The following is a 19,074-nucleotide window of genomic DNA, read 5'->3' as shown; positions in this document are numbered from 1 at the left end:
ATAACTTCAGGACTCCATTTCAATAAATCAAAATTTTTATTTTTAAATAAAAAAAAAAAAACTGCAAACTAAGGGGGATCACATCATGGGGAAACAAGAATCTACCTTAAAATATCTAGGAATTGAGTAATGCAAGGATAATAATGAATTACTCTCAAAAACTACAATAATATCATCAATACAATTAACATCTCTGTGGAAAAATGGAACAAAATAATATTAACATTTGAAGATAGACTACAGTTAATAAAAATAGTTTTACTGCCCAAGATCCTATATATATAGCCTTGGCAATACAACTGTTACCAGAAAGGAATATACTTAAAGAAATAAATTCATGCCTAATAAAATATTTATGGTTTCCCAAAAGAAACAGAATAGCTTTAATACATCATATCAGACCATGGAAACAGGGAGGATTAAACTTTCCTGATATAGAAACATATATAAAAGCATCAATATCTAAAACAATCTCAGATTGGATAAGTCCAAATTACTCTGTAAATTAGAAAGAATTACTAACTGTAATATCAGTAAATGAATTTGATTTACAAAAACAATTTCAAATAACAGATAAAAACAATTTGCCATGGCGCATATTATGTATTAGTATGCAATGTAACATAACTAAACCCACTAAAACTCGTATGACTAATTATTACATTGACTCATTTAGGAAAATTATTAATGCAAATATAGATTTAAAAATCTGGTTTGATCTTTTAACACCATTTATAGTCACAAAGAACTTTCCACATAAAATATAGAGAGAAATTATTAATTCCTGGGAACAGAAATGATTTGTCTGTTGGCTCCAATGTATCAAAGAACTAAAAGTTTTAGATATGCAAGTAATAAAAACTTCTTCTTCTGGCTTTTTCCCGGTTAGGGGTCACCACAGCGGATCACCTGTCTGCTCATGATTGGCAGTGGAGTTTTACAGTGTCGAGTTGCCAGCCAGATGCCCAACCTTCCACAGATGCACTCACACCTAGGGCCAATGTAGAGTATCCAATCCACCTGCAGCATGTCTTTGGGATGTGGGAGGAAACCGGAGCACCCGGGGGAAACCCACGCGACCACACGGAGGACATGCAGACTCCACACAGAAGGCACCCCAGCCGAGGATCGAACCGGAGAACCTCTTGCTGTATGCAAGTAATAACAACAACATACAAAATTCCACAACAGGACTGGCTAACTTTACAGAGTATTCTGTCATATTTGCAAGATTTAAGTAGAATAATTAACAATTCTTCATTTAAAGAAATACCTAAATTTACAAAATACATATATGAAATCATATATATTGACTTTGACATGGGAAACAGTATTTCAAAATTTTTTAAAATATTGACAAACTATAAAACAACACCCAAAACCTCATATTGGAAATATATAACAAAAGGACACTCAATACAGTTAACTGAAGATGTTAAAACAAATATCTTATTATCAATAAAATATACATCCTTTACACAATACTGGAAAGGTTTTAATTGGAAATGCTTGCACAGAACATTCTTAACCCCAGATAGAATCAGTAAAATTAGTTCTTTCATAAAAGGAATATGTTGGAGATGTGAGCAAGTGCACAATGCAGATTGGAACCACATTTTCTTTGACTGTGTTAAAATTAAGCCAATTTGGAATGGTATTAATAACTTTCTACAAGCTTTATTTAATGAATCATTTTATTTACTAAAGCTCTTGTGATATTAAATGTGAACGAAGGTCCTCATTTGAATAGGTCAAACATGTATCTAGTATGGACAATACTTGCAATTTCAAGGAAGTGTATAACAAGAAGATGGAATACAAACACAATGCCAACTTTGGAAGACTTCTACAGCCTACTGAAGACCACAGCATTATTGGAAATTAAAATTAAAGAACTAAGAGTTTATCCAAAGCCATTTATCAACAACCCTTGGGGAAAAGTCTTATCGTTGACTGACACTATACAATAATTGATCAGACACTCTGATAATGGATTTGACATACTTATATACATTAAGATCTGTTATAGTGTCAGGCTAATGTAAATAGTGTACATAGTTATTTAAGATGTTATGTATAAATACTATGGAATTCATTCAAATGCATTTGAAAAATAAAAAAAAAAATTTTGAGAAATTATTTGAACGTGGAGATGATCAAGTGCATTGTCCTGTTTGATCAACCTTCAGGTATATTTATTTTTGATGTAAATCGAAACACCTTCACCTTTAGTCCCTGTCTGTGGTCTGTGTAAAAATAGCCTTGCACTGCTGGTGTGATCTAAGCTGCTCTAAACCATGTCTCAGTGACTGCACAGACATCGGCATTGTCTAGGTTGAGAAGAGCTTGTAGGGAGTGGAGTTTTATTTAGTGTAAATGTTGACTGAGCACAGAACAAGCATTTCCTTGCGGTCTCTGCTCCAGTGTTAAAGCTACAAGCAAATATGTACTGCAGTACCCCCCCCCCCCAAATCTATGTTATATGATTTTCTGCAAATTATTTCTGCTTCATAGAATCAGTATTTACTCAGTTAAGGATTGAGTGTGTAATGATGACACACTCCCCTGCCCCCCCCCTCCAAAAAAATATTTTCTCTAAATTAAATCTCCAGGTCTTTGCTTCTAAGGCTGAAATATAGTTTATCCTCTATTGTGTAAAAAGCAATGGCTGAAATTTTCAATGACATGCATCAGAAGTATCTTACACACAAAGAAAAATATGTTTTAGGTAACAACAGATGTCATTTCTGCAAAAAATTAAAAAAAAAACTTGTTCTGCCTTCTTGTCCATGTTTAATGCCTTTCTAAGAACAGCTACTCATGAAAAAATAAAACACTGAGCTATCTATGTTTGTTATATAACATTGAGTTCTACTAAATAATCGAATAAGGATTTTAAACACAATTTAAGATACCATTAGGAAAAAAGTCTTAGCCAGACTTTTGTACCCGAGAGAAATGACACCTAACACAAATAATTAAACAAATACTGCTGATTCATTCTTGCTACCAGAACACCTAAATATGTTCACCCTGTGCATTTAGCACTGAATTGTCACGTCCCATTTGATAACAAGTGTTTGTGTAAAATAATTCAACAGTTGTTTGTTGACAATGCAAGCCTACTGATGAATATCTGTGGAGAAGCTTGCAAACTGAACATTCTCTGCATTAACAGTATTGGACTATTAGGAATTTCAGCTGAAGATAATAAACATTATGAGGCAAACTGAACTACAGTGCAAAATAGAGACTATTTTCCTTAGTCAAAAATTCTTCAGCCAATTTACTTGAAAATTTTACAAGAATAGAGAGGTAAACTAAAGTGCAAAGCCAGAATGTAAGCGTTCAACCCCTGAACTAAATCTAATGAAGGATGTTTATGAAGGTGGGTGGGGAGTCTAAAATGCTTGTCTGCATACTACCTCTGAAGTACTAAAGTAGTTGAGACAATATAATCTATAACTCTCAGCTGGCACCTTGAGGTTGGTATGACAAAGCAGAATGGTATTTTGTAGGATGCCACTAAGATGACCAGTTGTAGAGGTCCCAATCATACCTCTCAACTGTCCTGATTTCCGCAAACTGTCCAGATTTTTGTAGACTTACCAACTTTTCATGTCAAAAATTCTGGACATGTACAAGAAGCAAAATGCATGTGCTTTACCCCCCCCCCCCATGCAGCCATTCCAGTGTCCCATTATTTAGCTATTTCTCCATTTCTCTCCAGTTGCCGTAAACAATGTTCAAAAATCTCAGTGTGAATACTGTTTTCTGCTTTACTTCTACAATGATTACAGATATTTGGATTTAATTTAAAACATTTATTTCAAATTTCATAGCACACTGATAGATATTTGCTAAACAAAGCAATAAATTCTCACAATGAAAGCAGACTTAGCATTAAAACATCTCTGCCTTTGAAACTCATGTTCACTAAAACAGCATTGAAACTCACATTCAAAGAAAATGCATCTGGCCAGTGATGCATTAAGTTTATCTTTGGGCTGTTTTCAAATCATAGGCCCCTTGCACACATTTTAGGACCATGCAAAAGTTCTTTGATCTACCTTCCTGATTGTATTAAATTATAATATATTATAATATATAATAATTAAATTATATCTCTTTTATAATACAGCACCACTTGTTAGAGCATTTTACATTTATAGTTTGGAACATTTTTCCAGTAAGAAATGAAACAAAATATATGAACCAACAATGACAAAACTGCCCAATTCATAACATTTCCTCTATAAAAGGAAACTCAAACTTCTGTCATTACAATCCACCAGTATCAGTAAATATGTACAATTTCTGCAGAAGTAAAAGCCATCTGAATAATTCCACATTAAATAGATCTGTAACTAATGAAAATGTTGCTGCTAGCAAACAACTTTATATTTCAGTGTTTCATATACAAATCCAGAGCTTGCTGCCCTTGAAGGATAAATTGCCTATGTTTACATTAAAAATGGTAAGCTGGTAATATTGCAATAGGGAATGGATGGAAAACAGGTTCAGAGTTACTATACTCAGGACTGCAGAACTCCACCCCCTTAAAATACAACACAGTATCAGCAGTCCATCTACATCCTGTGGACATAGAACCCACAGCCTTCTACATCAAAATGCAAGTATGCTACCTGTTATGTTACTAACACTACTTTAAAATTCTATACCACAGTAGTGATACCATTTGCTAGACAAAACAGTTGCAGACTGTAAACAGACTTAGCATGAGCAGCAGTAAACTTCTATTCCCTTGAAGCTCACAATTCCCTGAAAATGTACTTGAAACTAACTTCCTTGAAAAATGCATCTGAAACTCAGTTCCTTGTAAAATGCAACTTGGTAGTTGGGGGTAGGATTCAGGCTCTTGTTTTTTATAGCTAAGGTACAGGTTTTGAGCCTAAACAAATTACTAACCACCTGCTAACACTAACTAGGGCATTTCACTCTCTTACACACACACACACACACACACACACACACACACACACACACACACACACACACACACCACAACCTTTTAGTGCAAAAAATCTGGACAAAGCCTAAACTAAATAGAGACCATTATAAATATTTTTTCTAAAGGATATGAAGTCTAAAACTCAAATGTCTGTCATTATTTAGCAACTTCAATCCTTTTTATGAGGACTATGAGGCAAACACCTGGACAGTTGAGGGATATGCTACCTACCTCTTAGACACACACACACACACACACACACACACACACACACCGCCCTGTTACACATATACACACACCATACCTCTCAACCTCTTAGACCAAGAAATATGGACAAAGCCTATCATAATCGGGGAAGGCCCAAAACTAGGGACACATTTTAAATGTTGCTCTTATAAACTTAGAAAGTTTCTAGAATAACATAATTAGTGTTAGAATGCATTTTCTGAAGGATATGAAGTCTGAAACTCAAATGCATGTCATTATTTCGTAACTTTAATCCTTAGATCATCCCAGTGATTTGTCAACAAAAGACAATTTTTCTGAGGAACAGACCAGAAATATAAGGCAAATTCTGGACATTCTGTGAAAATCTGTACAGTTGAGAGTTATGACACACACATATACCCACTACCTCCCTCTTACACTCCCCCCCGATAACTCTCAACCTCTTACAGCAAGAAATCTGGACAAAGCCACAAATAATAGCAGAACAAAGGCCCAAAAATAGGGACACCTTTTATATATTGCTCTTACAAACTCAGAAACTTGATAGAACAAGTTTTGCATTAGTATGAATGTTCTGAAGGATATGTAGTCTAAAGCTCAAATGTCTGCCATTATTTTCTGACTTCAGTCCTCAATGATTTGTCAGTGATTTGCCAGAAAACCACAAGTTTATGAGAAACAGGCCAAAAATATGAGGCAAAAGTCTGGACATTCTGTGAAAATCTGGACAATTGAGAGGTATGACCCCCCCCCGACATCCCTCATATGCATGCACGCACACACACACACACACACGCACACACACACAGACACACACACACACACACACACACACACACACACCTACCTCCCTGTTTCACATACACACACACCATACCTCTCAACCTCTTAGACCAAGAAATCTGGGCAAAGCCTATCATAATGGGGGAAGGCCCAAAACTAGGGACACATTTTAAATGTTACTCTTATAAACTTAGAAAGTTGCTAGAATAACATAATTAGGTGTTAGAATGCATTTTCTGAAGGATATGAAGTCTGAAACTCAAATGCATGTCATTATTTCATAGCTTTAATCCTTAGATCACCCAGTGATTTGTCAACAAAAGACAATTTTTCTGAGGAACAGACCAAAAATATAAAGCAAATTCTGGACATTCTGTGAAAATCTGTACAGTTGAGAGTTATGACACACACATATACCCCCTACCTCTCTCTTACACCCCCCCATAACTCTCAACCTCTTACAGCAAGAAATCTGGACAAAGCCACAAATAATGGCAGAACAAAGGCCCAAAAATAGGGACACCTTTTATATATTGCTCTTACAAACTTAAAAACTTGATAGAACAAGTTTTGCATTAGTATGAATTTTCTGAAGGATATGTAGTCTAAAGCTCAAATGTCTGCCATTATTTTCTGACTTCAGTCCTCAATGATTTGTCAGTGATTTGCCAGAAAAACACAAGTTTATGAGAAACAGGCCATAAATATGAGGCAAAAGTCTGGACATTCTGTGAAAATCTGGGCAATTGAGAGGTATGATCCCCCCCCGACCTCCCTCATACGCGTGCACACGCGCGCGCGCACACACAAACACACACACACACACACACACACACACACACACACACACACACACACACACACACACCTACCTCTCACTTGTCTGTTTGTGGTTCGCTGGGCAGTCCAAACATCTTCTGGAATTCAAATTCCACATACAAGGAAGATGAACACATAAACAATTGACTACAAAGACACAGTAAGTGTTTGCAACCTATTTTCATCTTCTGCATCTGTGCGGCCAGATGCAAAGGGCATTCTTAAAGAAGAACACCCTTAAAAAAAATTATTTTTTTTTTTAATTAAAAGAAAATTAATCTCCCAGCCACAATGAGTTGTCGCAGCCGAGGTGCACTACAATTAATTTTATTTTTTCTGGACAATACACTGTCCAGAAAAGACAGTGTCCATTTTCTAGACACTGTCCCTTAATTTCAGACAGTCCAGAAAAATTCCAGATGGTTGACAACCCTACATTTTTGCCTCATATTTTTTTGTCTGATCTTCATAAAATTTGTGTTTTTTTTGGCAAGCCACTGTGAATTGAAGTCACAAAATAATGACAGACATTCAAGTTTCAGACTTTCTGTCCTTCAGAAAATGCATGCTAACTAACATAAATCCTATTATTCTAACAACTTTCTAAGTTTATAGGAGCAATATTTAAAATCTATCCCTATTTTTGGGCTTCAGTTCCACCATTATTTTAGGCTTTGTCAAGATGTCATGCAGTAAGAGGTTGAGCAGTATGTTTCTATTGGACTTGTACATCAGTATTTGTGCAAGGTTGACACTGCTAAACTGAAGAGGACTCAATCTCAAGAAAGTTGAACACTGGCCATATTCAGGGTTGCAGTCAGAGTTTCTGTAATTGTATACTAACTTGCAAAAATATACCACTTTCTAGACTGTACTCCCCACACATGAATACTGTATTTTTTCTGGAAGGCATACAACATACAGTACATCTTTTCAGTACTGCTGCATTTGCTAAGCATTTTACCCTGGAATTAAACAAAAGTCTGGAAGTAGCAGAAAAAAAATCGTAAATGGGCATATTTTTCTGGGGTTGCTCAGGCCAGATTCCAAGCAAGCAATAATCCCTGACTGGGTGGACATAATCAGGGAATTAACGCACACCCAAAGATGTTGGAGGAGAGCCTTACTACCCCTGGAATGGCATTCATTGCCTGATAATGCCCACCCTGGAGGACATTATTGCACTAACAGAATGAGTTATCTGTGAAATGTTTTTTTTTTGTTATTACTATATATTTTTTTATTTTTCATGTAGGATAGTTCCTCCTCCTATTGTTTCAAACTTACTGTAGCAGGTATAATTGTTGTTAGAGAAATTATTTTACATTTAAAATATAAATTATATAAATATTTAATGTCTAAACAGACACACATTCAGAACCACAGACATATAGGCACACATGCACACATTGACAGATACATACTCACTGCAGCCACCTTGTTGCCTGAATACAGCTCAGATCATTCATTGTGATCAAATGAGTGAAAAATAAAAATCATAGAATGCAAGGCATTGCAATCGCAGCCCCTCCAGTGCCTCCTAACTGTCCCTGATTTTCCTGCATAATTCTGCCTGTCATTGGTAGAAAACTGTTTGACTTGTAAATTATTTAGGAATAATCAGACGGTGCAGTGGTGCAGCGGTAACGTTGTCACCCCACAGCAAAAGGCTCTCCAGTTCAATTCTCGAATGGGGTGCCTTCTGTGCAGAGTCTGCATGTCCTTCTTGTGTTCTTGTGGGATTCCTCCGGGTGCTCCGGTTTCTTCCCACGTCACAATGACATGCATCTGGAGTGTTTCTTCCCAGGCCACTGCTGAAAATTGGCTTAGTTCCAAATCAGACTTTCCTGGTAAACAAATGTTAAAATAAAAATAAAATCAAGTCATTCATTTAGGAATACCAAACATTAGAGTTTCATACCTCTTATTGTATATGTACTGCATGCGATCTTGGTATGCACCGTCTCTCACTCATGCTGTCTTTCTCTCTCACATGCAACAATGCACAGACACAGGCAGACAAATATGAACGTTACTTTTTATTTTATCAAACAGCAAAGTCATGTTTAGTGAACATAAAAAAATGGTGGACATTTACTTTTTTTTCCAAGCTTCAGTGTACCTTGATATGCTGCCGTGAAGCAGTGAGTGGCGTTTTACTGGAAGAACATTCACCCATTCTCTAAAAAACAAAACTCAAAATATGTTCAAGTATGCACTTGGTATATTTCTACTGGAAGCATGTCATTTGAACGAATGCAGTTTCAGCAAAAAAAGAGTGAGTACTGTTCCCAGAAACTACTTTTGCCAGCAGTGGATCTGTGTGTGATCTTAGAGTTGTTATATACAAGTCCAGGGGTGTAGGGGTGTCCCCCTACGTGGGGGGAGTAGGGTGGCTTGCCCTCCTACAAAAAGAAATTTGTTGTATTGTTTACTGATGGTGGTTTTAGCAAATGTTTTTTGATTTGTTTCCATTCGCTGAAACTGCCTTTGGCAAATCAACATGAATCCATTTATTTTTATGTCTTTAGTAAGGTTTAATGTAGAAAGAACTGCATTAACACAGAAGAAAATATTAAAGTATTTAAAAAAGGACCAGCACGAGTACTGATTGGCAAGTATAAAAATAAAGTGTATAACTACTTAATTACAGGGTCTGAAAAAATACAGCAAACTACAGTGGGATGGCACATGAATTGACAAGAAGGGACTCCTTAATGAACTGTTAGGTAAGACTGAAGTTAGACAGCAAGGAGAAGCAGGGGAACATGACTGGTGGCTTGTGATGGGAGAAACGTACAGAAGTAGCTCAGACGTCTTGTCATTGCAGAAATGGTCAGTGACTACATGATGGTTATTAAAGGTGGTAAGTGATTCTTTTAGAGTGAGATGCTTTATTAATAAGGCTGCCATCAGCTTTGGTCTTACCTGTTCATTCACGACTTGCAGCTCCTTGATATCCTGTTGATGACAATGTATTACTGGCACTAATAGCCTTCTTGTACTCTTTGCCGTACTCCTTCAATTTTAAAGTCCAATAACAAGAATGAGCTATGAAGTTCCAGGCTCAAAGTGTGTTCAAAATATGAGAAAGCATCAGCATAAACTCTAAACAAATCATGTAAAATCCTCCTGACTGCACCACCACTCCTATGTGTTTTACACCTAAAAGTGCATGAAAAAGCTATCAGGCAGATAGCAAAGAGATGCAGAATCATCATGTTAGTGACTGGGTGCAACTCTGTTGACATTAGACACTTGTGTAGCTTACAGTGGGGAAACATCAAGCCAGGCAGAATGATCAACAGTGTCTTTCCCAGTATAAACATTAGGTACCTGTAATGGATGGTGACAGAATACAGAAAAAGTGACAGTGGTATTTTCTAATGAGTGTGAAGTGCTGGGATGAAAATTAGCACCTTTGAATAAGAGATCATTGTACTGTCTTAGAAAAAAATGGATTGCTCTTGGCAGGTCGGCAGGGAGCAGTTTACTTATGTAGAAGAGCTTAAGTATTTTGGGGTCCTTTCATGTGTACATTTATTACTGAATACTACAACCAGCTAGGGCACATTTGGGTTGCTGTTTAAAGTTGGGGTAAGACCAGCTCATTGCTGAGTTCATCACTCTGCAGTGAGCGAAAAGTGAGCTCAGTAATCATATGAAGGAACCTCACTTTTACCATTTGTACCTGTGATCGTATCCTTTCAGTCACTGCCCAAAGCTCATGCCTATAGGTGTGGCTGGAGACGGAGACAGACGAATACGCTAAAAGCTTTTTCCTGTAATTCCTTTCTTGCTATACCACCACGGTCTGGTAAATGCTTATTGTCACTGTACCCATCCAGTAGTCAATCTCCTTTCATCCTGTATATTCACTTATGATTAACATGCCAAAATACTTAAGCTCTTCAAAATACTTAAGTCCAAATGTCCAGAATAACATTCGTTTAAAAATTAAGAGACCATTCTGAATACAATGTATTCAAAAATCAGCTTCTCAGCTTGCATAAATGAATACTCAAAGTTTAATTATCTCCTAAAGTCTATATCATTTAATCACTGTCCACTCCTCTTTTAATCAGTATTATCTTGACCCTCTTTACCTCCTGTTCCATTTCCCACACTAACACCTTAACATCTAACTCACTATCCTTTAACATTGCTGCACAAGCCCTTTCCTCACTTAAAAATTATACCCCTACTTAAAAATAGCAAACTATACCAAAGTATCATCTTTGTTACTTCTTTTCTATGCCTTTCTTTATGTTTCATACTGTTAGGTTCATAGATTCATAAATAGTTACAATTCATGCAGTCCAGGAGACCAATGTGGAGTCTGGCCCAATTGTCACAGAGCACTGCCTGCTTAAGTTACTGTCTCACAGTCAAACAGTAAGCAGATAGAGGTCAAGGGAGTCCAACCCTGGACTATTGGAAGAAGCTTGTTAACAGCTCATAGCCTTAATTCTCTGTCCATTTCTGAAAAAGGGTCACTCATGGATCAGTGCTTTACCCTGCTGATCAAATTCAAATTAAATTAAATAAAAATAAGAGATATACTTTGTGTAAAACTGCAAACACACAGCAGTAAAGCTACAGACTCTTAAACACATATTTAGTACCTTAAATTATCTATTTTAGAAATCACCAAACTTCCGGTTTTAGATCGCAATAGAAGGTTCTTTTTCAACTGCTCAAAATTTAGTGCTATGCTCTTAATAAGGGTGGTTTAAGTCAGATACTGATGTAAGAAATGCAGTCATATTTAGTCTATATCTTTGGATTCAGGGCCTAGAAAACTGGTAACTGTACTTTTCCAAGTCTCTGTAGGGCTCTTAACAGCTACAACTACCTTAGGAGGACCAAGCTCTTTCAGTCTAATGCTGTTTAGCTGGGAATTCAATCCCACACCGTGGCTGGTCAGTTTGGAAAACTTTCTCAAGAACACAACAGCAGTAATAGGTGTAATGCAGCTATGCTGGTCACAGTAATAACTTCTGCAAAGTTCAGTTGTGCAATGGCTTCAAGTTCTTAATCGCCTTGATGGTTTGCTTATCTAGGTACAATGACTTCAGCTGTGTTTCTCCATTAAACTTTTTGAAGCAACAGGCATGTATTTTGTTTACACAGAGAATCTGCTTCTCTTCTTTGAGATGATGTTAATGACTGAATTGGAAAACGTAAGTATAGAATCCAGTAAAAATTTGCATTACACTTTTATGCAAGGGTATAGAATGCTTAATACTCATCAACAGATTCTTAGCAACATAGCTGTTGAAATAAATGTGTATCAACTGTCAATCACTTTGAAGTCAAAAGCAAAATGTAACATTATCTCAGTATAGTAAGATCTGACCAGCAAATCAACTGTCTCATAAAGTCTGAACACTGTGTATCATTTTCTGGTGCCATCTGTGGGACAGAAAACTATTGTTACACACTAAGCTTTTCCAAAGAATCAAGCAGTGGAAGCCATGTAAGAGAACATGAAGCAACTTATAATATCTTTTGGTGTTTTTTAGAAGACACAAAGAAGGCAGCAGATGAAAATAAAGATGAAATCTCTCAAGATGACTCATCTTCAGAAACAGGAGAAATCAACACACAAGAACCATTAAACGGTGATGAAAAAGATGAAGTAACACGAAACGATAGCGAAGATGACTTGGTAAGAAAAAATACATTTCATATCATTAGCCTTAGATAAGCAGTACAAATGAATCTTGCTGCTCTATTTTAAGATGGTACACATATTTAGAAGTGTATTATAACTCAAAGAGTGGAATTCATGGAGCACAGCACAGCAGTAGACGTCACACTGCACATGTAACCCGAGTTACACCTCTCCATTAAAATGTGACTCATTGTCATGCACACTCACAGAAATGCTATATCTAATTAATACTGAATATGCATGACTGTAAGTCACTCAACTGAGTTATTTAAACAACTGCTTAGCTGAGTACCCTAACATCCCAGACAAATAAGTAGCACTGATTCTTAGCAGAACACAGACACGCATGCACCCCGCAAAAAGGCACACACATATGCACACACAAACACTTATACATATAGAGGCATGCACGTACACACACACACACACACACACACACACACACACACACACAAACACATAATCAAAAATTATATACATCAGCAGCTGTTTGTGCAGGTGAGTATGTGTGTGTGTGTGTGTGTGTGTGTGTGTGTGTGTGTGTGTGTGTGTGTGTGTGTGTGTGTGTGTGTGTGTGTGTGTGTGTGTGTGTGTGTGTGTGTGTGTGTGTGTGTGTGTGTGTGCATGCCTCTATATGTATAAGTGTTTGTGTGTGCATAAGTGTGTGTCACTGTTTGACAGAGGAGGCCTAGTAGAGTAGAGCCACTATAGTCTGGATCTCTGTTTTATTCAGCCTGTTGTATCAGATAGTGGAAACCACACACACACACACACACACACACACACACACACACACACACACACACACACACACACACACACACACATACCTGCACAGACATTCTCATACTCACCAACACAGACAGACAGAAAGACATATAAGCATCGAGTTCCAGCACACCCTGAATCCACAATCTCCCCATCTATACCATCATCAGCCAGCAGTCATCCAGCACACATACAAACATCCATACTAAGTGGACATCTACATTCAATCACATTATGTACTCAGATGCTGTCCCTGTACCCATACACACAGACTTACATGCAGTAGCTGGATAGGCAGTCTGGCAGGGCAAAGCTGCTCTGCTTTATCTCCTGCAGCTTCTCACATAGGGATGCATGCGTGCAATGCAGTAATTAACTGTGTGGTTTGTTTGTGCACTGCTCTGCAGAGGTCTTGCAGAGTATGGATAGCTGTAAGCTGTCATGTTACTGCTAATCATGCTCCCAGTACCTTGCTCTTAGGGTAGCTGCCCTCTTCACCCCACCATAACTATGGTTCTGGCCATGCCCATGTAGTACTACATTTACATGAAGCAACTCTCACTGCCTGATAAATTTTGGAAAACCCCTGCCAAGTACACGCCATGCAAGTGACTTTGTGTCCTAGGCAACCTGCCCAGAAATCCCAGTGTCCAACTTTTTTTGGCAAGAGCTCACAACTTGCATTAGTGACAATAAATAATGCAGTATTAAAAAATAGCCTGCAGAGTGCAACACAGACGTTATTGCAGCTGTCCAGATCCTTGTACATGAACAAGTATGCAGCAATCAGTACTTGCGATCATTAGCTACTTAAATCAGTGCATATACTCCTGACAAGCGGCAACATCATAGTAGAGATGAGTTGGGGAATCCGTTTACTCATAGTTTCTTTGTTTTCATTTTCATTGTCGTCAACAAGGCTTTGTCAAAATATCATATTTTGAACTTAACTCTTTTTTTTTTAACCTTTTGCCTTAACCATACAAAGTTGGAGGTTGCACAGTGTCAATGGAAAGGGAGTACTTGATTCGGTCCAAAATTCAAGTATTTCTTTACTCCCAAAATTGCACAGCCTTGGAGTTAGTATAATTAACATGGTGGTATATGAGTGATACAGACCCCCATGTGGGAACCAAAGGACATAGTCCCCTGAAAAAGTCTTAAAATGAGTCATTTTTATACAAGTGTTTTGATGATGTGAGGTTTCAATAAATTCTTGCTGACAAAATGTCATGTGCCCACTTGGCTGTCTGAAATTCAGTGGATATGAGAAAGCATCCACTCAGATACCACCTTGTTTCTTTTTTTTTATCTGATGCAGCCAAAGTAGAAATGTATAAGAGATCTACTTCAGAATATGGAAATCTGAACCAAAAGGCCTGAAATATATTTTCCTGAATACTTCTTTTGTTTGAGATAATTCTCCAGCATCATCCACGTGGACATTGCATCTCCCACACACTAACACTCCAGACGTATTCACTATATTCTAACTATTAAGTCAAAGAACTGCAAAAAAATAGAAAAGCTTGGTTTCTGTGCAGAATCAAACATTTCACCTGTTTTCAAGACTGAGCAACCTCAGAGTAATAATATATTAGTTGTGGGAATGCTGGCAGCAACCCCCCCCCCCCCCATCAAGGAGTGGTGCTGGAGGATCTCCTGTCCTATAAAGATTATTATAAATATTTTACTTATTTTATTACTTTGACAGTGTTGCCTTTTTATTCTGGAAAAGCATACTTTAAGCTTTTCAACTTTGACTTTTTATGCATCAGCCTTTTATAGTAAAAACTTCTGTTCACCCCAATCTAGTTTCATGCATTTTTAGAAAACTGTTATGTTGCTTATACTAAAATGCCATCCCTTGTTACTATATAAATATTATAAACTACATGGCTTTACCCAATTTGCAAAAAATATGGCTGCCCATTGAATACAAAGCAACATACATAAGCTGAGCTCCCCTTATAGACTTATTAGCGTTATAGCATCCTACTGTGTTGCTAGGCCACTGCAGGACTCTTTTAGATGGCAAGCAGAATCCCAGCATGTAAAGATTGTTTGAGTCATCTAAGCTTTACTTTCTGAACAAAGTGCTGACTGCATCTGAAGAAAAAGCCGACTGCATGGACATCAATAAATAGATTTTCTGTGTTTAACCAAGAGTTGACAAACCGTCACTTTTTATTATTTCATTAGTTCTGTAATTGTGCTACATACTGCACTAGTGCAGCAGGAAGAAGACCTGGTTGTCATTCAAGCAACTAGGGATCCATCACTGTCACTGGTGCTGAAGGTGCCATTCAGGATGGGTAGGAGTGACAACCTGCTACCAGCTTGCTCCTTATGGGAGAAAGAGAGTTAGATCCACTGTATGTGACGCAGGTGCCAAATAGTGGATGGGTGTGGCTGAAGTGCTGAACAAGGGCAAATGGGCATGCTCATTAAGCAGCAGATGCTGCACATGGATTTTGAGCATGCTCAGAACTGCCTATGCTTGGAAACCCAGCACTCAGAGTACTCTGCTTATCAGAACTGCCAAGTAGGGAATAGAGTTTACTGGCATTCATATAAGTAAAACACCTGACAATTGCCTGCATGATGGCCTCCCAAGACCAGCTCTCAACTACTCAAAACAAATAATACAGTCAGTTATTGGGATGATTGAAGAAAGAGATGGGAGAAAAAGCACAGAAAAATATTTCTACTATCAGTGTCACCTTAAATTAACAAAAGTCATATTTAATAGTTCACTGGGTATTGCACAGACTTGTGGTTTCACTGAAAAGAAAAGATGAATGGGAAATCAAACACTTTCTGTCAGACATACAGTTTACATGAATATGTTCTTGGTAGAAAAGCATGTTGTGCTAGTGAAAGGATTGTTAGAATTTCTACCCAAAACAGTTCATGCAAGGACAGTGGAGAGAGTTTTATTAATTTCTGTCTTTTTGTTTACCTTGTAGGAGAATAACCACTACACAGACGATGCCGCACTACAATAAACAGGTATAATTTACTCTATTTTGATGAGATGACATTATTGCTGTCTGTAAAACTATAACTTAATGATTCTTAGTGCCACTTAATTAATGTCTGGGAGAAGAAATAACTATATAGCTTTTTTAAAGACTCAAATACATTTTCCATAATACAAGTTGCCATAGGTAATCATATAAAAGGTGTGCTACAGACTCAGTTCATCTGTTTCATCATTAGCCAAAATCCAGCTGCTTGGTTTGCTCCCTGTTACAGTGATGCCACAATCAGACCTAGAAAATAAAATGCATGAGTACTAACACTGATAAATACGTATGGGATATTTATTAGACGTTGAAGAATGTGGGAGGTAGAGGAGTTGTGCATTCCTACCCCCAGCCTCATTCAACTTTATTATTTATACTTTATGATGTCACAAAGCTTCCATAATGCTAATCAAATAATGCAGCACTGAATCAGGCATCACCATGTATCGTAGCTCAAACCCATATTCCCGTATCATAAAAACATAATACAGTGAGGGGCTGTGCTCCCCCCTCCACATACCATAACAATAAAATGTAAAAATTCTGAAGTCACCATGTCTGAGAGCAAGCAACCCAATCCAAACTACATGCTTCAAACTAGCCTTTCTCTAACCTACGCCCAAAACTTTGAGAATCCCTCTCCTCCACTGTTAAAGACACCTCTTCTTTTTTACATTTCATGCTCTGCTAAAAATTCATATTAAAATAAAAGTCATAAGCAATATGGCTTATGCTTTGCTTTGGCAAAATTATTATTGGCCTTATTCTGCCAAGCCAGGAATAATTGTCACTCTTTGTCACCAAACATATCCAGTGTCCTCTCTTAACAATAACAACCACAAAAACAGTAATTACAGAATAAGAAAGTAAATCTTCTATTAATATGTGCATGTAAATTAAAGTACAATGTATGAAGTGCCCAACTGTATGCAACCATCTGATATACCCTCCTAAAGCATTACTGACATCATTATACAACCTGATTAGCGTAGTGGGAAACCTGTTGTCATTATCTGATTTTTGTGGATGATCTCAACATGATGATATAGCTGCCTCATATTCAACATGCAAGCCAAAGTTCATACAAAACAAATGGTAGTATAATGAAAGATAGATACCTGCTTGCTGCCATTCAGCTGTAAACAACAAACTCACATCACAACACTCAAAACCTGGTGGTTTATATAAAACAGGACAGTAAACTGAGTTATAACTGCATGGGGTGGTTGGCATACCAATCCAGCCATCAAATTCATATCTTTCTTGGTTTAGAACTCTGACACATAACAACTTTGAAAGCACTAGAGTAGACAAACAGAAGTGATGGAAATGCATACATTTAAGATACTTGTCTCTATCCAGACTTTGCCATAAATCACATATAATTTTACATAGATTTGAGAAGTTGGTAGGAATTATCACTGCGTGCAAGCAGTCTGATGCAACCCTGCTCAACACCCATAATAATTATTCTATCGGTAAGGTTAAGTCTATGGAAATTGTTTTTCTGAGGAGAGGAAGAGGCAGATATAGAAAATTAATTAATGTCTGTTTACTGCATTTGTAGCATCTCTCCTAAAAATCTTCCTACTACCTACAAGTATGTATTTTAGATTAGATATAGATACCTCTTTTAACTAAGATAGCTGCAGCGTACCTGCTGTGGGATTAATTAACCAAATGTTGTGCGCAGATTAAATGTTTTGCCAAACTTAGCCAAGGTTTACTTGCATAACACTGCAATTTTGTTTTAATTTCAAATGCGGTAACCCATCACAGCATCAATATTGTATTATTTTATGTTACTGATTTTTCTGCTTACAACAAAAGAAGCAGTATAGATTTCCTTCCACATTTAATCCTCCATTCATTCTCACCATACCTGATTGTTTATGCTGCATTTTTGTGCCAAGAGAAGAGACTGAAGCTAACAGAGTTGTAATATTATTCAACAAAGTGGTGTGAAAAGCAAAGCTGAATAGCCCCTCCAGCACCCCCTAAAATTAAAGGATTAGACCAAATTCAACCCAACCACAGACTGATACACCCCTAGTTTATTCTGCTCATACACCCAGTGTAATTAAATATAAACAACAATGTAGGAAGTATATATTTTAAGGCATTCCAGACTGCTCCCAATTAATCAGTTTTACTCTTGTCTATATTTATGTATCATTAACTAATTAAAGAAACCATTAGCAATGACACACAGTTAATGACTGTTGTTAGGAAAGTACCTGACACAGTAATAAAATATGTGACCAGCAGAGGTCAGCCTTCTTGACCTTTTGGAAAGGTGGCAGTTCCATGGTAAATGTAGGCCTTTCAAGACCAAACAAATATGCAGCATTCTTCTTCTCCATCTTATCTTTCAGATATCCAGAATTTTGTAGAATGTCCAAATTTCTGCCTGATATTTAGGTCTATCTCATAAAATTTCTGTTTTTGTGACAAATTATTGAAGACACTGAAGTCACTAAATAATGTCATAAATTTAAGTTTCATACTTCATGTCCATCAAAAAATACATACTAATACAAAATCTGAGTACTTACACGTTATCGCAACCACAGCTTTTCTGCATTGACAGCATTGTCGGCAGCATGATGTTTCACATTAGAGCGGAATGTTGCCGAGAATGCTGTCAGTGCAGAAAAGCTGTATTTGCGATAAAACATTCATAGTCATCTAGTGTATTGTTATTAAGTGTAGTATTGATACTACTTTTTAAAAAAAAAATCCATGCAATTCCTCTTCATGTTGAAAGTTTAAGCAGCGGAATTGCATGGATTTTTTTA

The 19,074-nt window shown here is 37.1% G+C and overlaps 1 protein-coding gene across 4 annotated transcripts in view; it reads left to right on the top strand.

The window, feature by feature from the left end:
- The window catches only part of RALY (RALY heterogeneous nuclear ribonucleoprotein), a 2,391,440-nt gene that overhangs the window by 2,351,387 nt on the left and 20,979 nt on the right, over positions 1-19,074 (top strand). For all 4 annotated transcript variants that reach the window (XM_044090254.1, XM_044090253.1, XM_044090255.1 and 1 more), the window contains 2 exons: positions 12,328-12,473; positions 16,217-16,259. In XM_044090254.1, the coding sequence (XP_043946189.1) occupies positions 12,328-12,473; positions 16,217-16,255 (185 nt within the window). In that variant the 3' untranslated portion in view covers positions 16,256-16,259. The remainder of the gene's footprint in view (positions 1-12,327; positions 12,474-16,216; positions 16,260-19,074) is intronic.

This window comes from Protopterus annectens, chromosome 12.part0 (assembly GCF_019279795.1).
Source record: "Protopterus annectens isolate FY-2018-M chromosome 12.part0, PAN1.0, whole genome shotgun sequence".
Taxonomy (NCBI): domain Eukaryota; kingdom Metazoa; phylum Chordata; order Ceratodontiformes; family Protopteridae; genus Protopterus; species Protopterus annectens.
This window is presented reverse-complemented; position numbering and strand designations above follow the sequence as displayed.